The sequence below is a fragment of the Engystomops pustulosus genome, chromosome 7, assembly GCF_040894005.1.
Source record: "Engystomops pustulosus chromosome 7, aEngPut4.maternal, whole genome shotgun sequence".
Classification (NCBI taxonomy): Eukaryota; Metazoa; Chordata; class Amphibia; order Anura; family Leptodactylidae; genus Engystomops; species Engystomops pustulosus.
This window is the reverse complement of record NC_092417.1, coordinates 71,555,923-71,578,322: the sequence shown is the minus strand read 5'-3', so window position 1 is coordinate 71,578,322 and position 22,400 is coordinate 71,555,923. Positions and strand designations below refer to the sequence as shown.

Below are 22,400 nucleotides of genomic sequence, written 5' to 3'. Positions count from 1 at the left end.
GTCTGTTACTGTATTGTGTGTGCTCCCTCATCCATGAATGTAGAATCATCTCTCCATATGACATCTTCCTGCGGAGCTTATGCCTAGACATGGCAGCCGATCTAAAGAAGCAAAGCTGCAGTATAAAGCATTGGCAAAAGAACCTGGGATTTTTTTATTTTTTTTTTACACCAAAGACAATGCACTCATGTTGAAGCCATAAGGCCCCTTCCACACCCCTTCAGAGTTTGAAAAGACCCATTGATTACAATGGGTCAGAGTGCAATGCAAGTTCTGCACGTCAAAAGCATGCACTGAAAATGCGCGTGAAAAACGCAAGTGTGAAAGGGGCCTATGTCCTGGCACTGTTACTATATGAATTCCTGGTGAGGGGTTAAGTATCTTTGGGCTAAAGCACACGATCGGGGTTGGTTCTTTAAATTATGGACCAAATACAGTGCCAAGGATCCCCGGCATCATAGTGATCCATGGAACAACTGCCCTGATCGGTGATCATAATTACAGAGTTGGCGCTGCTGCCTACACATTGCAACATATATGACAATGATGCTCATATTCCCTTCCTCTGCACTGTGATCGGCCTCCAATATCAGGACAACTCACAGTCCATGACTCACACCGCGTTCATCTGAATGAGCTCTTAGCTAGAGACATCACCCATACCTGCTCTATGCATGACAAATACTTGTGCTCTTCTCTTTTAGGTTTGCAATCTTGAGCTGCAAAAAACAAACTCCAAGACTTGGGTAACATTTCCAAATATTTTATTTCCATGGCAAAAATATACTATATTCATTTTTGCATAAAATATCACATATATTACATTTGGTTAAACAATTAACAGTTTGTACACAAAGCCGAGCTGTTTGTACAATATCATACATGAACAGGACAGCTGTCTGCACAATCCTGGAGGAGTGGGGACAGGGGCAAGCTCTATGGTGTTCCTATATTATACCAGACTCTGATACCCTATAGCCATGTAGTCAGCTTATGTGGTATGAAGATGGCAAGGCACTTGACACGCTGTGTGTACATATAACACACCTGACATTAGAGCGCAGTGTTCATATTTGCTCTCTACAGTAATCCAACCCTCCAGTCTACCTTCACTTTAGAAGCCTAAAGTATAACTTACTATAGTTCATTTCTATTGTCTGCATTTAAAAAGAACCATAAAAAGTATTTTCTACATAAGTTTAAAGGGGTTGTGCCCACCCCATGTATAGCGGACCGTAAATACATCTGGGGACAGGCAGCGCTGCGGGGTAGCCACAGTTACAGTTAGTCTCTTCTGTTTGGTGGGGAAGAATAATCATAACACTGCCATGCAAGGAGTCCCAACTCACGTCCAATTCTCATGTACCCAAAATATAATAGATAAGCGATCAGTTGGAGTTAAACTGGTGCAACATCCATGTGGGCACAAGTATGAAGATGGCAAAGCACTTGACACGCTGTGTGTACATATAACACACCTGACATTAGAGCGCAGTGTTCATGTTTGCTCTCTACAGTAATCCAACCCTCCAGTTATAATGGATAAGCGATCACTTGGAGTTAAACTGGTGCAACATCCAGGTGGGCACAAGAATGGGCAACATGTTAGACCTGTTCTCCATAAACTTCTATATGAGCTGCAGGACAAAGTGGTTCACAAATCCTATAGAAGTGAAGGAAGCACAGATCCAGCATGTCCACCACCTCTTAAGTCACATGAAGAATTTACAAGAACAGGACCTGAAAATCCCTTAAAAGTCCAGTGGTTGGACTGTTTGTGATAATAATCCCCTAATTCGTGAATACTTTAAACCTAAACCCCCACCTTTAATTTAATAACCTGCACTTCCCATCAAACCTCACAGTGTCACACACAGATCCATAATCAAAACGCCTCTAGTCCTTCATAGGCAGAGAAATCTTGCACTATATACTATATTCATTCCTTCAATCCACTGAACTTCGCTTAGGTAAAGTGATTTATAGTTTTGCAAATATTTTCTCTTTAGTTATAAGATCTCTTGTACTCCAGTTACAACCAAAGTTGTATTCACAATTCTGCTTGTCTATTATAAGAGTACAATCGAGAGGCTGATTGGTCAATTAGCAGAATATTTGCAACCAACTTAATGTAAATTGCAGCTTTGGCTGTGACCGGCGGATAAGACACTACATAATTAAAGAAATACAGCAAAATATTAACAAAGCTACACACCAGTTTACTTACTAGAACCAGCAGCTTTGCTGCACTCACATCAGAAGCCACTTCCTTATTGTAATATAACCTTACAGTTTTAAACTTATTTATCCAACATAACCACTGCCTCCCCCATGAGATTTGTGAACACCAGACAACCCGTTCTGGGTAAAACATACACAATCGGCAATTACAAAAATAGACATTTTTTATCACAATATAAAACAATTGATTTCTAGGCAAAGCTTCAATCCTTCATATAAAGTAGGCTAAAAATATACAAATCAAGGTCACCTGGCTATACAAAAGCAATCCCACGCGTTTCTGCCAGTTATAAAAGTTCAGGGGAGTATTACATGTGTATAAAACAGTTGAACCCACAGAGTAAAAGAAACTACTAAAAACACCTCAGGCAGTTAAGGTTCTGTTGTACATCACACAAGCCCCGAAGGGCACATGGGGGGACTCGACCGCCCCCATTCAGTATACATGTCTTGAGCCAATTTCCCCTTAAGGCAGTGATGGCAAACCTTTTAAAGACCGAGTGCCCAAACTACAACACAGAAATTTAATTTGTGGTTTATACTCCCTTCTCGGTCACAGTTTTCATTGATACCAGCACCCTGAGCACACCAATAAAGCAGAAAATAGTCCCAGGTAGCTCTGTCACTTTAAAATAGCTCTGTGCACAGCAAGTCCTGGGCTGTCTGGGACTGCAGGAAGATACCTGGAGTCATCTCTGGTGATGCCCTGAGTGCCCACAGAAAGGGCTCTGAGTGCCACCTCTGGCACCAGGGCCATAGGTTAGCCATCACTGCCTTAAGGCAATCTCCATACTTGTGCTGCTGCCATTTGCCCAGATGGCTTAGGTCAGTGGGCAGTGGGTTAGTAAAATGAAAAGAAAGGTTAAAATATATGCAACAACATAAATACATTTTTTTTTAAAAAGTGCTTTCAGCATCACAAAGGTCAGATTTGATTTCAACCAGTAAAATCAGAGCTGTATAGAATAATACTGCTGTGTATGGAGTCCTTCCCCCTGTCATGTAACTACAGGTTAGAGCGCCCTCATGTGGCACTTAATGGTTTGAGCCTGTGCACCATCCAGGATTGTATTTCAGGGAGTACAATCTGATAAAGGGAAGGGGGTAAGCTTGCCGTCTCAGGGACTACCCAGCTCTCCTTATCAGTGGTTCACTGCAGTCACTCAAGGCCACATCTGGCCGGTAGAAAGTCGGCCCGCAACTTCTCTACATCAACATTCCCCATTCCTGAGGTTCAGATGAGGCGAGAGTTCTTCAGGAACTGTATCAGGACTTTGTATACAAAAGTGTATTGAGCGATCATCTGCACCATCATCATCCGCTGGTGCCTCAGCATGTCCAGGACTAAAGGGATGTCCAGCATCTGAAAGGGAAGGGAAATGAGCCAGAGCTTAAAGGCATTTTCTTGTATCATGAAAATAAAACGTTTCACTATATCATGAGAGAATCTAGCATATTAGAAGAGCTTGTGCTTTATTTCCTCACCATTTACAGGATTCCTGCTCCCCGTCATTGAAAGGAAACATCCTTTTTTACATCCAAGGCTAAAAACCTGCCCTCATCTGAAGTGCAAGCTGAAAGTTTCAAACGTTGTGGGCAATGTGGAGCCCCCTCCAGACACAGATCCCTTTCCTGTTTTCATAGTGCTACAATATATTAGTCGCCTTTACCCAGACTGAATACTAGTGACTACTGGGTCATGATGCCCGGCAAGCTTAGAAATGACACCATGTCAGGACATGGGCAACGGATAATAAATTTTGTAGTGGCCTCATCACATCTCTCATGACATGTAAGGGGAAGTTATAGACCTCACCTCATTATGTTCCAGACAAGCAATCATGATCTCGGACAGAATGACCACCCCCGTCCGACCAACGCCAGCACTGCAGTGAACAAGTACAGGGGGGTTCGGGCTGTTGGGTTCACTTGTGCTGTTTGTGTGCCGACGAACTGACTGGATCTCTTCTAGATAGGCTGGAAAACAGGTCAATGTAAGAACAATGGGGTCATTTCTATACGTAGAATAGAGGCAGGAACATTCTCTAGTCACATGTAAAGCTACTGGTAGCCACATATGTATATAGTACTTCACTGGTTGGTTTATGCCACATTATCTTAGATATACAGAATTGTGAATGCTGCTCTGGATGCAAATGGTGTGTAGGACGTAATCTAGACAAAAATCACAATATGCATTTATGTAGGCAAAGGCCCACATTTATCAAACACAGTGCAAACGCCACTATGTGAAATTTCCTGTGTATAGTGCCAGATTCCGGAATTGTGTCGCACGTTCTTCATGAATCTGGCGCTCCACCAACTTTTTTTTAACAACCATGTGACACAGTTCTGTCAGACTTTGCTTGATAAATGTGGTGAGTGGTCCGACTGTGCATCAGAACACCCCTTTCGGTGGATAATTTTGTGCAGAATCGGGTATGCAGCACTTTATAGATACACGTGCAAGCAGTTTGCACATTCTTTTCAGTGCAAAGTCAGACAGAAAACTGGTGCAAACGCTCTAATAAATATGGCCCAAAATGTTTTGCTTAAAGGTTAAACCTTCCTGTATTATACTTGTACTATTATAAATTGCAGTTTGATTTTTACATTTTATTACATCAAAGCAAAAAACATATGAATATCTACCATCTCTTCCAACGTGGAATATTATCAGAATAAAATACCAAGGAACTTACAGACCAAATTCACAAAAAGCAAAGTAAAATGTACTTACAAAGAAATCCTTTCAGGTCTTCTGGGTGACCATGTTCTGGCCAGTCTGTGTACTGCAGGTGCCACACTGTCCTCTCCTGACCAGTCAGAAGGTGTTTTATCTTGAGGCCTGTGGTGGCATAACAGCCCGAGTCTGTACGGAACCTGGTGGTAATCTTGAACCTGCCATAGGTGACCGTGTTGTGCCTTGAACCCAGGCGGGGCCAGTAGCGGTAACTCTTTTCTCGGCCACCCTCCTGTAAGGGAGAGAATATGGAGGAGGAGAAATTATTACGCATCATCTGATAACCTGTCATAAAACCATAAAAGACTGGTGCTGCATGGCACAATTAGAGGAAGAAGACCCCAGCTCTGGACAGAATCCCCCACACGATGGGTGGATTACAAGAGGATTTTCATTCATTTTGTTCTGTTAAGGACTCTAGACTTCGGGTCTTTACATTTAAGGGAGTAGTATTCTGAACACAGTTTTTATACATCAGAGCTGCAATCCCTATTCACCGTGTATATACACTCACCGGCCACTTTATTAGGTACACCATGCTAGTAACGGGTTGGACCCCCTTTTGCCTTCAGAACTGCCTCAATTCTTCGTGGCATAGATTCAACAAGGTGTTGGAAGCTCCTCAGAGATTTTGGTCCATATTGACATAATGGCATCACACAGTTGCCGCAGATTTGTCGGCTGCACATCCATGATGCGAATCTCCCGTTCCACCACATCCCAAAGATGCTCTATTGGATTGAGATCTGGTGACTGTGGAGGCCATTTGAGTACAGGGAACTCATTGTCATGTTCAAGAAACCAATCTGAGATAATTCCAGCTTTATGACATGGCGCATTATCCTGCTGAAAGTAGCCATCAGATGTTGGGTACATTGTGGTCATAAAGGGATGGACATGGTCAGCAACAATACTCAGGTAGGCTGTGGCGTGGCAACGATGCTCAATTGGTACCAAGGGGCCCAAAGAGTGCCAAGAAAATATTGCCCACACCATGACACCACCACCACCAGCCTGAACCGTTGATACAAGGCAGGATGGATCCATGCTTTCATGTTGTTGACGCCAAATTCTGACCCTACCATCCGAATGTCGCAGCAGAAATCGAGACTCATCAGACCAGGCAACGTTTTTCCAATCTTCTACTGTCCAATTTCGATGAGCTTGTGCAAATTGTAGCCTCAGTTTCCTGTTCTTAGCTGAAAGGAGTGGCACCCGGTGTGGTCTTCTGCTGCTGTAGCCCATCTGACTCAAAGTTCGACGTACTGTGCGTTCAGATATGCTCTTCTGCCTACCTTGGTTGTAACAGGTGGCGATTTGAGTCACTGTTGCCTTTCTATCAGCTCGAACCAGTCTGCCCATTCTCCTCTGACCTCTGGCATCAACAAGGCATTTCCGCCCACAGAACTGCCGCTCACTGGATGTTTTTTTCTTTTTCGGACCATTCTCTGTAAACCCTAGAGATGGTTGTGCGTGAAAATCCCAGTAGATCAGCAGTTTCTGAAATACTCAGACCAGCCCTTCTGGCACCAACAACCATGCCACGTTCTGGCACTCAAATCACCTTTCTTCCCCATACTGATGCTCGGTTTGAACTGCAGGAGATTGTCTTGACCATGTCTACATGCCTAAATGCACTGAGTTGCCACCATGTGATTGGCTGATTAGAAATTAAGTGTTAACGAGCAGTTGGACAGGTGTACCTAATAAAGTGGCCGGTGAGTGTACATTTCATTACTTATGCTGTTCTGATCCTGTTTTTAATTCCAGGGCTTCACTCACTATTCTGCTGGTGGAGTCACTGTGTACATACAATATTAATCCTGAGTTACATCCTATATGATACTCCAGAGCTGCACTCACTATACTTTGTACATACATCGAAATAATCATCCTGTACCAATTCTGAGTTGCATTTGCTATCCTGCTAATTGTAGGAAAGTCAGCAAATTGACAACAGATCTGTACAGATTTGAAGCCTAATCACAGATTGCAAGGAGATTAGAGCACTGCAGCAGAATACAACTTATCTTGTATCTGCAGCCACAGGACATCACTGGCCTCTCTCACTGCTCTTGTTTGGCCATTTTATTGTTTAATTGTTTTCTGATTCAAGGAACTGCTTTACTCGTTTTTCTGTGTAACAGGAGGCATTGTCCTGCATGAAAATTGCTGGCTAAATTAGAGCAAAATGCAAGATAGGAACCACGTGTTATTTAAGAAATTTGCGATACACACTTACATTCACTATGGGACGTGGCTTTACCCTGGCTCAGTGCTGAACTGACAAGCAATTCCAGCTGCAGTGTTGAAATGATTACCCGCGGAGATTGGCATCTGCATTATCCTGTCCTCTCTTGCACCTGTCTTTTAAGGGCAACCAGCCTTCTTGGGGTATTTAAATGAGTTTTGGATTTTGTAAAGATGCAATATTCTAGAAATCACAGACTTGTGACTAACTTCTTGCTGAGGGTCACACCTTTGGCCTTCATCTGGGCAAACTGCTGCTAGAGTTCCTACGGAACACTATTTTTTACAAAGTCAGTGCAAACTAGAAAGTGATGGTGATGGTTGACTTCACCCATGAGGAAGTCTTCAGTAGGAGACTGAACGTGTGGGGAGCCCTCCACCTCCTATTGATTCACCGTCTACCAGACATTATCATTTGACTCTTACTGATGTTTGCTCTACTACACCTTTTGCATTGTAATGTACATCGGACCTGCTTACACTTCCAGCTATGTGGAAAAATGTGTTCAAAAACCCATGGCACCTCTACAGACGGCCTCTACAGACGGCCTTGAACAGGAGCTGATAGCAGTAGCCCTTCCTCCCATAGGACTTACCTCTTCCAGCGTTACCATGGCGATAATGGCCACTCCCTGTTCCCACACCATCTGCCAGAAGTCTTGGCACGTGTTCTGCACAGGGCCTTGTGTAGCAATGTAATCCCACTCCACACCGCCAACCGCCACCTGCGGAAATGGCAGCACATGTTCACCATAGCTGGTGGAGAAAACACTGACACCTAATTGATACACTAGAGTTTATCTACATGAGGAGAGACACCAGCGTGCACTACCTTAATGTGAGAGGCATTGATGTAACCCGTGTTATTCTCTTTTGTTGGCACAAGTTCCACACGGGTGTCATCGTATGGCAGCACATCCTGGAAACGGTTGCGCTCTGCGTTCTCTGGGAGGCGTGCTATGGTGCACTCGGTATCCGGAAGCCGTTTCTTGAGGGTCTGTTCATACTCTGTGAAGACCATGCCCTGTTCCAGGCGCTCTTCAAGGAGTTTGCACTAAAAGATTAGCAGAGGGGTCACAACTGAGGACTTAAGTTCTACTTGTGGCGAAATAACCAAGAAATGCATGATGTTACAATCTAGAGATATCGATACAGGCCCAATGCATATCACAATGAAGGGACCAGCCCATACATCGTTTTATGAGGTTATGGCTAAAAAGGAACCTTTTACCCAACCCACCTGAAATTAAAGAGCCTAATTAGCATATTGTGTTCTTAATGTGCATCTACCACCAGGATGAAGGAGATAGGTGCTAATGGAGCCTGTAGCTCCTCTTGCTCATTTCCATACAGCCCATTAAACAAGTGGCACAAAGGGATCGAACCTTGGCAGCTTGAGAAAGAAATTCTAATTGTGCCAGAATCTGTGCAGCCCCAATCAAAGAAGTGTTGTGGATGATGGAGAAGGGAACATGCCAACATCTCCCTCCTTCACTACAAGTGTGCTAAAATGTATCCGTGGAGGTGAAACTTTGCATAAATCACAAGTTATTAGAAGACATTTTGTAACCTATCTCATGAGAGCAAAGCCATTCCTTGTCCATTATTTTGGCTCCGATCGTCCCTTCATTTTATTAGAGTGTACTAGATCTTTAACAATGTGTGGCAATTACTTACCCTCTCATCATTGGATGCTCTTGCTGGCTCCTCCCTCTCGTCATCCAGAAGTGGCATCCGTGGCACAGTTAACCCATTCCAAGCTGCCAGTTTTAAGGGACCCATTTTTTTAGCTTCTGTGCGAGTCCCTTTCTTTAATCCCTGCAATAAAATATGGAGGGTATGAAAATAAGTCAGGTCATCCCATCCAAGCATATAATATCCCACACATTAACACAGTGAAAAATTACAGGTAAAGCCTTGCATTGGCACTCATTCACATTCTATACATCCTCTCATGCCTTCATTCAGGGTACTATCATGGAGTAAAACGCTGCTCTGGCCAGAAGTAATTTTCATTGGTTGCTTTCTGGTCTGTACTCACCCCTGAAGGTGGTAGCCCTTCTACAATGTCCTTCTTAGCAGACAGCACATCAGACACAGGTCTCTTCTTCACAGGCTCCTTCTTTGTTCTATATCGAACGGTAACAGCAGTGAGGTCAGATTCAGATACTGATGGTGGGATTGATCCATTGCTTCTCCTACCAGTCAAGTGTTCTGCACCAAACTGTATTGGGCTTGCAGCAGTTAATCTCCGCTCCTTCTCCATCTCAGGTGGCTTGTGCTCATAGATATGGAGATGATTGACAGGCATTGAATTGTAGGGGTAGTTGGATTCAGACTCATCAGTGTAGGTCTCAATCACTGGCCTCAGTTGGGAACGATCATAAAGTGGGGCCTGGGAAACACTGGTGGTGTTATCCTCATCATTGTCCTCTTCATCATCCTCACTGCTGTGGATGAGCATGGTGGCATCTGACAAAGACTTCTTGTGACCATATCGCCCTCTCTCATGCTCAACACTCTGCTCCTCCTTTGTGCGGTCAATGTCAGTCAGCAAGATTCTTTGGGATGCCACATTTGCAGCAGATGAAGATGTGCTCCTCTCCTTTACCCTCATCCCTTCAAAGCTTTGGGTAATTCCAGCTATTTCGATGCTGTTCCTCTTCTGCAATTGGGCATGACGGGCTGCAGTGAGGGGCTCGCTGACTTCCTGAAGGGAATGAGCCACAGGCAAACTGTCCTCCTGAAACATCTGCACAGAATGGTGGACGCGTCTAGTGATCAGATCAGGATTACTGCTGCTTGTATGGTGGCGAGTCAAATCTGGGGTGCTGTTGGCAGGCCGTGGGTATGGATATGGAGGTGGAGGCCTATAGACCTGAGTCTTCATGATGTTGGAAGGTGTGTAATCCTGAGACTGAAGCTGGACATTGGTCAGCTCAGGGACACTGACCGCACCCACCACTGGGCGACGTTCTGCCTGGTAAGGGTACGGTGACTGGCTATGAAAGCTATAGTTTAGGTTGAAAGGATAATGAGGAGACTGGGGTGAAGCAAACTGTGCATGCTCTCGGATTTCTGGCTGGCTGTAAACTAAAGCATCTGGTCTGCTGTAGGCATAAGAGTTGCCAATGTTGAGGTTCCTCATTGAATGGCTTTGCCTGTCAGTATGGATTATACCCCGGTTCAGCTGTCTCATGACAGTCTCATAATCCGGAGTAGGGCGATATGATGGTGGGATGAGAGCACTGTGCCGGTGTGAGGGGATATACTCTTGCCTCATGATGTCACTGCCAGTGATGCTGGGATTGGATGACATAGGAGAGGGCTGCATGTAGTGCTGCTGAGTGTTAAGAGAGTTGGTGCTGTGAGCGCTGTAAACGCTGCCATTCCGGATTCTGCCGTTGTAGTCATGTGGACTGCGGTCCAGGCTGGTCTGAGAGTGATAGTAATAGCCATTCTGATTGCTCACGAATACTGGCAGATTGTCTGGAACGATCGAAACAAAGGTATTAGATCTATTCATGGTGGCTTAAGCAGCTGCAATCTGGCTAGAAGCCATGAGATATTCACCAGTTACTACTGTAAGGTAACAATCTTAATGTGTTGCACACTTGGCTCTTAGGAGCCAACAACGGCTCAGGACCGGTCCACAAACAGTCCCACAATTAAAACAAAAGAAAGAGAAAAATTACTCTGACCGGAGCTCCAACAATCCTTAATAAATTCTTTATAAATCCAACACGGTATATTGCGTGACGCATCGATCTTTTTCAATGAGTATTGCACGTCTCCACAGGTTTCTGACAAGAATAGGTCACCATTCAGACCAACTCCATCGCGTTTCCTAATCCTCCTTCATTGCCATCTCTCTTTAAGACAATTTCACTAGAAGAAATACGCGTACGGATAGTGTAGTATATTCTTTGTAGTTTCAAATTTTATTAAAAATATACTCACAAAACATTTGTAAAAATGCGCATATCTAGACAGTCACATATGTGAGATGGCAATGAAGGAGGATTAGGAAACGCGATGGAGTTGGTCTGAATGGTGACCTATTCTTGTCAGAAACCTGTGGAGACGTGCAATACTCATTGAAAAAGATTGATGCGTCACGCAATATACTGTGTTGGATTCATAAAGAATTTATAAAGGATTGTTGGAGCTCCGGTCAGAGTAATTTTTCTCTTACTACTGTAAGGTATCTGCAATCTGAACTTTGTGGGGAGGAGGGGGGGGGGGCAATGCAATGTCCTTTAATAGGTGACTAAACCAATTTCTATTACAAGGCAACATATCATTATTTTACAGTATTCCACATTGCTGGCTAGCAGCCACTTCTGGTTTAGGTTTAGGCTGTGGTGAATAAACAAGTAACTAATCAAGGCTGAAATTTGTGAAACAACTGCCTAGTTCACTAAGTGAAGAAGAGGAAAAGAAGCAAAAGTCCTATTACCCTGTGAGGAGGTGTAGGGCTCATTGTAGTGTCCGTTGTAATGCATCTGTGTAGGAGGGATCATGTACGGCTGGTGCTTTGGCTGCAATATACAAAATAACACAGTCAGAACATAGTTATAAATATAATAATATGCTTAAGGGAAAACTATCAGCAGAAATTAGCCTAACTAACCACTACCTGTATATTGCCAAGCAGCTATTCACCTTATAGCGTGGTGGAATTATTCAGAAAATCTATTTTTAATTGAAATGTTAAATGATTGCATCAAGACTTAGACGCTGAGATTTTAATGCTGTAGTCAAGCTCTCTCCTTCTCAGAATGCCCCCCTTTCACTGTAAGCGACGGCTCTGCATTCAGGGACGTTTTCCTGACGTGTTACCTGAATATTTCCGAATTGCGCCGATTTTCCCTTAATTGCCCCGGGATTGTGGCGCACGCGATCGGATTGTGGCGCATCGACGCTGGCATGCACGTGATGGAAATGGGGGGGGCGTGGCCAAACGAAAACCTGACGGTTTCGGAAAAACCGCCGCATTTAAAGAAAAAAAAATGTGTTGCGGGACTCGCACTTACCTTCACTCGGTCCGGCTTGGTGAAGATCAGTGTATCTGGGGAACTTCAGCGCAGCAGCGCCACCTGGTGGACGTCGGAGGAACTGCCTTAGTGAATCCCTGCCGGACCCGAATCCATCGCAGAGAACGCGCCGCTTGATCGCGAATGGACCGGGTAAGTAAATCTGCCCCATTGAGTGAGAGTCATCAAAAGTGTCTGAGAGCACATCTGTTCTAGTTGCCCTGGGTAACCAATTGGAACTCAGCTTTCATTTTCCCACAGCATAAAATAAAATTAAAGCAGAGTTCTGATTGATTTCCTTGGACAACTACAACAGTTTTACCTCAAGTTTACCACAATTCGGATAAATGTCCCCCATTATATTACTTGAACAACACCGCTGACAACCAGCCTCTATATCATGAGGTCGTCACCACCTTCACCTTCCCCAAATTACATTTCTGAACTCTGACGTTTTTCACTGGCTTTATCTGGTTATATCAGCAATTGAATGGTAGACGCCAATAACAATCATAGATGAGTGTTCTTACCAGTGAAATTCTTGTCGATGACCGCCGTCGCACCGGATTTACTGCCTGCATTTGCCTTGAGGAAGATAAATGATAATTAATAATGAACTATATAAAGAATGCAAATATTCCATAGCCACCAAGACATACAATAATAATTCCTTTATTTATATAGCGCTCACAGAGCTTGCCAAATCAAATGGATACAAACAAAATGCTAGAAAATATACTCACTATTCTATAGTAAATATTTATTAAAAAATAAATAAAAAGTTGTCCCAGTCTTCCAAACTCTAGAAATAGGGTATTACCCGACTAAATGTCTAGTTTTACAGTTCTAGGTTCTCTAAATTCTAGGACAAAATAAAGACAAGTCTTGCCATTGAAAGTCTTTTTTTTTTTTTTAAAGAGGCAAATGAACAAGATTCTGCTGCGATTGATAATTTACCAAAAATGATGCAAAATGGAGACGCCATAAGTGAAAAACTAAGAACCATCATGAATGTATGTCGTAGATCCACATTTACAGCAATAACCTGAAGTCATTGTTCTCTCTAGGACTTTAATTCTCTCTGTTCTTTACAACACAACTGCAGTTTATTAGTTTATCAAGGTTTATAGACATAGGTTTAAGCACAGTTCTCTTAAGGACCCACCACAGCATTGCAATAGGGTTTGACTGGCCAGTGGAAGATATTCGTTTTTTTCTCATTCATAGCCAGTCATCCAGAAAATCGACTTTGAAGTGAGTTTTAAATTGGTTGTATTAAGTCATGGAGGCGGAGAGCTCAGCTTAAGTCAAGCTCTCCTCACCTCAGAATGAACGAGGTCTGTTGAGTGATGTGTCTGGATGTAGGACCATCAATAACAGTGAAGAGGAAAGCTTGACTTCAGTGTTAAACTCTCCGACTCCTTGACTTTACACAGCCAAATCATTTCAAAGTTGATTTTCTGAATAATGTCACTGCGCTGGACCATGAAATAGATATGATTTAGAAGATGTTCAGTTGCTTGATGACATACTGGTAGTGCTTTATTTGGTCAATTTCTGCTGATAAGTTCCTTTAAAGCCTCCCCTCTTGGTGTCATATGCATTGACCAATCAGGGGAGGGAGGGGATGGTTTTTAGCAGGGGAAGAATGCATGAGGAGCCACACACAGGCTGCAGTTGCCCCAACCCCCCATCCCCTGGAGTCACCACATGCTGCTGGCAGCGAGCCAAATAATATAAAATAAACTATTGTAAAGTACTGAAATTATACAGAATGCCACCAGAGGCATTTTCATTTGACCTTATGGGGACATATAAAGTAAAAACCCACACACATACATATTTTGTGTGAGTGTATTAGATATATAAAGATATACACGTTAATATTTTCCAATAAGGATGCATTCACATGGCCGTCTGCGGGGATGTATATGTGGCCACACATACGTCCCCATAGATGGCAATGGCGGCCCAACGGCGGTACAGTGCTACACATGTGTAGCACCATTCCGTGCTGTACACAGGAAAAAGATAGAGCATGCTCCATCTTTCCCCGTGTGTGCGGCCGTGCGCCTCTTCTCTCTATGGAGGGGGGAGTGGTCACCTCCTCCTCCTCTCCAGCACACGCGCCCGGCGGGCATAGCTATAATCTATTTTAAAAAATCCCCCATCCACACTATGAAAAACATTGCTATAGTCGCTCTCTTTACCCGAGAAATTACAAACCTACATTAAAAAGATGTTTAATTTTTGTCAGAAATGGAAAAAAAAAAACCTTTTTAACTAATCCTAGATGTCACATTAAAAACGCAAAGTCACAGCTACGCCGTACACATTGGCTTCAGTAGAACTACAAATGCCAACATGCATTTGGACAGATGGAAAAACCCACTCTAGCTCCACCCCACAAGGTGGCCACATTCTGACATGCTGGTTATAAGTGTATAGCACCTGCCATGACAGAAGAGTGCAAATCATGCAACAGCGCAGGTTACAGGCTCCTAGACCAGGCGAGATCTCTCCAGCTCACCCTTTAGGAAGTAATGGACAGGACAGAATTGGAAAGCGTTGGAAGGACAGAAGAGAAGATTTCTGGGCAGAGTCCACACGAGGAGGATCTGAGGAACCACTGAGAATAAACAGACGCAGAGGTCAAGAAGAAGAAGTGCAGACACTACTAAAATACTCTGTGCTGCTGCAACAACCTAATGTTTTCATGCTGGTTGTTTGAGTCTACAGCTTATCAGCTGGGTCATGATCAAGGAATTAGTTACTGCAGGACACTGCATCCAAACATGACCAAAAAGGATTACTAAGAACTGAACTCTATAGGGTTCTAAGCTGGAAACTGAAAAGGTCAAGGAAGTACTCAGAAGCGCCAATTACATTGGTCATCTATCAACTGCTATTTATTGTCAAGTAAAAATACTTCTTTAAAAGGGAAAATTCACATTCACATGTTAACCTAAAGACATGGTTCCCATAGGCTGTTTAATAAGTGTTACAAATTTTCTTTTATAATAAAAACTCCATTCAATTTTAAAATTGGCTTTGCGCCAGTAAAGAGAAGTAATGTTATCCTATCTCTAACACTAACCTACCCCCTCCCCTGCACAGGGGGTCAGCTAGTGTCTGCATGAGGGAGAGGGAGAGTTTGGAGAGCGGTGATGACACACTGACTCGCAGCCTTGCGCAGACGCCCCAATGACAGGTCCCCTTTAAAAGGCTTGTCTACTTTCCTGTAAGAAGATTATGATATGAAGAAAGAGTCTTAAATAGGAAAATGAAGAATATGGGGGAGATTTATAAGAACGGTTGCATTGTGCGACATGTCAGGTTCATCAAGAGGTTCCGACCACTTACTAATTCTGGAGCAGCACTAATAAGCCAGAACTGAAATTTGTGCCAGCTGCAACCTGGCATAAATTTCAGCTAAAACCTGCACCAGTATTCAGGAGGAGGTTATATTCAATTTTGCTGGCCACAGTGTCCCCACCCTGACCTCCCCTCCATCCCCACCATACCCAGCTGTGGCAAATGTTGGTTTTTCCAGACATTTAGATTGAATACATTTTACGCCAGACTGTTTCAAAGAATCAGTGTAGATAACAGTTATCTAGAAACCTGGGAAAATGCATTTATTAGGTGGAATATTTCTAACAAGATAAACAGCTAATCTGTAGGACATTGGAAACCCTCCATATTTCACTACACATTGTCAGATTTTCCACAACATTATCGTGATTTGTCAAGCTATGCAAACAAATGATGAAAAAAGTAACAACCAAAGGTGCAGAACCCAGCAATGTAGATAGTACGAGGTATGCATTGTAAAGAATTCAGATTACAGTACATACAGTACACATCACAAACACAGACCCTACTTCTAGTCTGTGTCAAGAGTTGTATTCCCACAGTTATCTTTATGAGGATAGGCCATAGATAGTGTGAACCCACAAAATCCCTCAATTATTGTACAACAGCCTTAGTTATATTAGCTGTATAAAGTATAAGGTCCAATATTCACCAGCAAGCAGAGATCTGGTAGTCGAATTTGCTTCCTTTTAAAAGCACTTTAGTGAATCTGCCTATAATGTACAAATGTTATTGTACCTCTGACCACAGAGGAGGGCGATAGGAGCAGACAGCCGGCTATTGCAAGCAGCTGTGCCACCTTAGTAAAGCATCATGAATATGGACAGATGTCCCAAAGAAAGGCCTAATTATATGGAGGGCACCAGGCAGAGAAAAATCTGTGGGTGGGGTGACAAGTGGCCAAGACCTGCACAGCTTGGAGACAATGGTTCTCTATTTTCCTGCATGTACACAGCAGTGGTAGCAGACAGAGAGGTGGATAAAGAGGAACAGCTGATGGGGGGGGGGGGGGGGGGGGTCACTGCAGACTCTTATGTCAAATATAAATGGCCCTTAACTCAACAAACACTTTACAATAACCCAACACACTCAGAGTACAATCATAGCAACCGTAAGTAACCTACATACAAACAAGACAATGGGAGTTTGTATGTGTATATGTATAGCGCAATTAGAAGAGAAATTGAGTGCATTACGACAGGGCTGATGTATCTGAGGGAGCCGTCATATGCCTACTTACAGGTTGCCGTTAATTCTGTAAAACTTGTGCCGAGCAGCGCACATCCTCCACACGTACTTTGCCGTTTCCATGTCTTCCTAAAAAGAAAAACACAACAGAAATAATGAAACACCTGGAGCCAACAAGTCATACGTTATCACACTGAAAATCTTTAGGCTGCATACACACAATGTTTTTGGAACCCTCATTTTGGCACCTCAAAATTGTGTCCCGTTAGACTTCTCTCAGCAAGGCGTGGTGAAGTGTTTTTTTTTATTATTATTTAATAAAGTATTTGTAAATAGCACTGTAAATACACTTCTGAAAACTAAGTGTTAGTTGTGAAACTACGGTATTATTGTCTTGTGACAAAAACTTTTTTAATTGTACATGGTGTAACACAGCATATGTACACAGTGACACCACCAGCAGAATACTGAGTGAAGCTCTGGAGTATAATGCAGGATGTGCACAGTGATGCCACCAGCACAGGGTTAGAATATATGAATAGAGTCACAATAGTGTATAGTAAAAAAAAAAAAAAATAGTACTTGTGAACTGTAATTAAGGTTCTGTCGTGAAAGACCCTAAAAGGTCTCATTGAAAAGGAACTGACCATTTACCAGCAGAAGCTTATGGAATGCTGCGCACATATAATACACGCTGCACCCTCTTCCCCCACCACAATAATCTTTACATAGAAATACTTACAGCAGAATCATCATTATAAATTGATTTTCACAGACTTACCGTTCAGTCATTTTGGGATTTTTTATTTACAGGTAATGTTGGAATGGTGACAAATTAATAAATTCTATATGTGGGAACATTTACATGGAAATACTTACAGTCTGGAACTGAACCGTCTCTTCCTTACTAGCCACCTCTAGAGTAAAGAATGATTTGTTGTGGGACATGTTGGTGATGTCCATCCAACTGCAGAGAAAACAATCCATCATAAGAGGTTTGGAAAGCAATGGGGCAGACTCTTACCCTGGATGAAGATCCAATTAAAAATTGCCAGAGGTGTGTGAACCTAAAGTACAGTACTTCAGAACATTCACAGCATAAGACCACTGACTTCTCACTTACCGGTTATCTCTCATCACCCCCTGCTGGTTCAGTATCTGTATTAAGCTGGCTCTGATTTTTGGTATTTTGGGCTACACGTATATATCTGGCGAGCTAAGAACACCCCCCTTCCCTTTGCTGGTTTACATGATAACTTATTAACATATTTTAGAATATATCAATGTAGACAATTTTCTTTGTAATATGAAAATCTTACACTGAACAATGAAATCTTACATGTACGTAAACTATAGTATATATTGTATAATTTCTAACTTTTGCCCTCAAGGTTGTATCCATTTTATAACATTCATACACGTCAATATCAAATACACATTACAAAATAGATAGACTTTTACATTAGTAATCACTATACCACTACGTGTTATAATGTAGAAAGAAAAAAAGTCTGGTCACTTACCGGAAAACAACAGGTGTTCGGCCATTTTTGTGTCTGACAAAGATCCCATTAAGACAAGCTCCTATGGAGAGGTCTGCACCTTGGCTGTCCTGATAATAAGAGGACTATCATCAGTGGTCATACATAGACGATAACTATCAGCCACCATGCTACCATCTGATTCCACTTTCAACAAAACTGATAAAACGGTCTACCAAGGGGAGAAAAATACTACACAAAATCACCAATAAGATGCTGTCTGATCATGTGATGTACTTGATCGATTTGGCCAATCACAGATTAACAAGGCAAATGTTTTTTTGTCAGTCAGCAGACTTTTTAATCTTTATATGTGAAGCAGCTATCGCGCACCAAGCGCAGGACCGTGCGAGTGACGTCACCGGCTTTCCGGCACTTCCTATGTAGGTGCGCTGAAGCTGCTTAAAACTGTTTAAACCCAATACAGCAGTTTATGACAATAACGAAAATAAGCTCCGGCACCAGCTCACCCTGAGCTGGTGCTCGGTATTTGCAGCTTACACCTACTAGTTCACATGGTAGGTTTCCTTTAATAACCACAGTATCAATGCGCTTGATTGGCCAGAAAACTCGTCTGACCTTAATTCCATACAGAATATTGGAAGAGGAAGATGAGACGCCTGACCCAACCATGCAGACGAGCTAAGGGCTGCTATCACACAACCTGGGCTTCCATAACAGCTCTGCAGCGCCATCATCTCATCACCTCCATGCCACGCCGCATTGATAGTCTTTCATGCAAAAGCAGCCCTGACTAAGTATTGAGTGCATTAACTGAACATACTTTTAATTTGGACAACATTACTGTATTCAAAAATTTGTAGACAGAAGAGCAGCACTCCTTGGTATTCAAAATTTATTCACAGGTGGAAAATACAGTGCAATGTTTCGGCTAGCTCAATGCAGCCATCTACAAATTTTGGATATCCGCTGGGGTTTTTGAGTCGAATCCCTGGAGCCTGCACCCACACGGGATTACAATCCTTTTGTCTCACTGTGCCGCCTGTATCTGTATACTGTATTCAAAAAAATGTGTACAGTCATTCTTATATAATATTCTCATTTTCTGAGATCATCACTTTTGAGTTGAAAAACTTCACTCTGTGATGATATTCTAATTTATTGAGAAGCACTTCTATGTCTTTTGCCAGTTTAGTTACAATGTCTAGAAGTTACATATTTTACATCTTCCATCAATAACTTGAAATAATATCAAATTGTTCAACATGTGACATTATTGTCAATTAAGCTCTGGAAATCAGTACCGGATGCCAAAGGATTAAAAGACAGGATTTAAGTCCAGATCAGTTCAAGTTAAATAATATGAAACTTGTGGATAAAGTGAGAACATTTTAAATTTAAAGTCAGAAAAATAAACAATTAAACCACAGGTGCAGTAACCAGCATCTGCCAGCAGGTGGTGTAGCACTGGTTTATTTCTGCAAATATTTTCAAGGAAGATTTTATTGTTTGAGTGTTTTCACTGAACAGAACCATTTTTTGCACTGTGACAGAACCATAATTACATCTGCACAGAAACAAAATCTACAGAACAAGTCCAGACAATCCCCGCGCCAGTTACCTCTACGCCCACCATCCTGTCAAGAGATTAATTACCTTGGCAGGGTATGTTTCCTCTCCATAGTTTTCTAGCCTCTCAATTTCCTGCATGTATAAGAGCTCGGCCTCAGGAGGGGAGAGACCCCTGCAAAAAGACACAGCATTACAGACGTCTCTCCAAAGGATCAAACCATATACAGTATACTCAGGTACTCCACTAGTCATAGCTTATTAATTGGATTTAACTCTTCATGTGCTGCTTATCTTGTGATAATAAACAATAGCGAGTCATAACAAGAGCAGCCAAAGTGCAAAGCATGGTGGAGGGGGAAGGAAGCTTAGCATAAGCTTAGGTGATAGAAGCAGCTAAGCTACAGTTAACATGTGATATCTATGTACTATTACTGCAGATCTGCTATAGGGTAGGGAAGCCATATAGCATCTGTAGGGCCAAACCAGAAATACAAAAGGTGAATGCAACCTATATAAGAAATGTGAAACATACCGCAACTTTTGGTGCAGCACAGCTACGCTCTGTGTAGCCTCTTCTAGTGTCTTTTCATCCTGAATCCATCCCTAAGAGCAAAATTCAAGCATTCACATCACCTTCATCCTTTATTTCCCAGCCTACAGATCCTATACACTTGTATGCAGCTCCTAACACCAAGGTGAAATGGGCCCCAGTGGTGGAAAATAGAGTCCAAATGCCCATGATCCTTCTCTATGATGTATGTCATAGAGGCATGTCATCAAGAAGTACACTACCAAGAAGTAGCTTCATAGTATAATAAAAAAAAAAGTTTGAAAAAGACATCAGTCCATCAAGTTACAGTCAATATACATTATTTTGCATTAATTCAGAAGGCAAAAAAAAGGCAAGGTTGATGCCAATTAGCCCAAAGCCAGGAAAAATTCCTTCCCAACCACTAATAATTGGCTTTGGGCCAATTGGCATCAACATTGCAGGGTTTTTGCCTTCTGGATTAATGCAATATAACGTACCGGTATATTGACTGTGACTGATGTGGCAGAATACCTCCCTGGATCAACAGAAAATATCAAAAAAGTTTTATTCCCATACAATGTCAGAACCCTTTTTATAGTGGATAATGGGCTGCTCAAGGGAGCAATATGGCATTGCTACACATCATATAAATATATGTGATGGCCGCATTCATAAGTTACTTTTTAATTACATTTTATCAAATATGCATTGCCACTGAAACGCAAGCAATCAGTAATGACAACACTGTGTTTTCGCATTGTTAACTTGCAAAACACGTGATGCTCATTCCCAATTGCATGCGTTTCAATGGAAGCGCATATGTGATTGGGCCAAGCCCCTCCCTGTTGCTTTTTTAGGTGCAACTGAAATGAAACATGTGAACGCGGTCTTAGGCCGCATTCACACGACCGTTGCACGACTTTTGGGGCCGCCGTATATATACATCCCCATGGCCTGGCAATGTGTCCTATCTTTAACCATAATACAACGCCGTGTACTATACATCGTTATGGAGAGGGCCGGGGACGAGCAGCGCTCACTCCCTCCTCTCCCGTTCCCCGCTGGGCCCACTTTCGTGACTGTTCAGGACTTATTGGAGCAAACCTAGAAGTGCTCAACTGAAAGGACTTTTCGTTCAGTTCGGCAGTTCTAGGTTCCTTAAAAGCTTCCACTCAAAGGCATTAGTCTTTCATTGCACAATTATGAGGCTTTGTTTATACAGGACTGGACCACAACAATGAGGTTTCATCAGGGGTTAACAAAGGGCCTTACCACAGGAAACAGAGCATAACGTTGCAGGAAATCCTGTGATTCGTACTGATCATAGTCTCCAAAATCAGCTGGAAAGGGAAAAAATAAAAAGCCTGTAATTGAGAATAGCATGGAAACAGTACACTCACTGTCCACACCCACCATCACAAATAACCAGCGACCATCTCAATAAAAGAGGAACAAATTAACACTCTCTGCACTGGAATAGGCAATCAATAATGCGTTCAGAACTACATTTCCCAGCAGGACAGCTGAAGCTGCGGAGCCAGAGGATGGAGGTCATGGAAGAACTTCTGTGCACACAGCCAATGTGCTGGCCATGCCCAAATAGCTCTGGCCCAAAGTATGGACACCACAAGAACTCCGAAGGCATGCTGTGTAGACAGGGTCTAGACAGGGTAGGTTATATTCCCCCAGGTGCATCAGAGAGTCCTCGGTGCCAGTTTACAAAGTGTCCTTCATATTAGAGTAAATCATAGTATATATATAAATCTATAATGTTTATAGCAGAAGTGGTGCCAGTGTACTTACCCTGCACAGCCAGACCAGCCAGCTGAACCGCTTGCTCCAAGCTACAAGGAATTTTCCCATCCAAAATGTCTTTCTTCAACTGTAAGTAATACTGGTATCTGCCAAGAACAAGATGCAATCATATAATGTTACAGTGCACATACAAAGTATCTCCGAGT

General features: G+C 42.6%; 1 protein-coding gene across 2 annotated transcripts in view; it reads right to left on the bottom strand.

Annotated features, from left to right (window-relative positions):
• Positions 1–747: 747 nt before the first annotated feature.
• The window catches only part of PTPN21 (protein tyrosine phosphatase non-receptor type 21), a 35,391-nt gene continuing 13,738 nt past the window's right edge, over positions 748–22,400 (bottom strand). The window contains exons 4-20 of one of the 2 annotated variants that reach the window (XM_072116707.1): positions 22,243–22,340; positions 21,712–21,779; positions 20,440–20,510; positions 19,992–20,079; positions 18,357–18,445; positions 17,713–17,800; positions 16,886–16,962; positions 14,801–14,899; positions 12,801–12,855; positions 11,694–11,775; positions 9,276–10,723; positions 8,912–9,052; positions 8,067–8,288; positions 7,831–7,959; positions 4,982–5,216; positions 4,058–4,218; positions 748–3,604 (exon numbers count right to left, since the gene is read on the bottom strand). In XM_072116707.1, coding sequence (XP_071972808.1) covers positions 3,476–3,604; positions 4,058–4,218; positions 4,982–5,216; positions 7,831–7,959; positions 8,067–8,288; positions 8,912–9,052; positions 9,276–10,723; positions 11,694–11,775; positions 12,801–12,855; positions 14,801–14,899; positions 16,886–16,962; positions 17,713–17,800; positions 18,357–18,445; positions 19,992–20,079; positions 20,440–20,510; positions 21,712–21,779; positions 22,243–22,340 — 3,280 coding nt within the window. In that variant the 3' untranslated portion in view covers positions 748–3,475. The remainder of the gene's footprint in view (positions 3,605–4,057; positions 4,219–4,981; positions 5,217–7,830; positions 7,960–8,066; positions 8,289–8,911; positions 9,053–9,275; positions 10,724–11,693; positions 11,776–12,800; positions 12,856–14,800; positions 14,900–16,885; positions 16,963–17,712; positions 17,801–18,356; positions 18,446–19,991; positions 20,080–20,439; positions 20,511–21,711; positions 21,780–22,242; positions 22,341–22,400) is intronic. The other variant, XM_072116708.1, reaches the window with a different exon arrangement.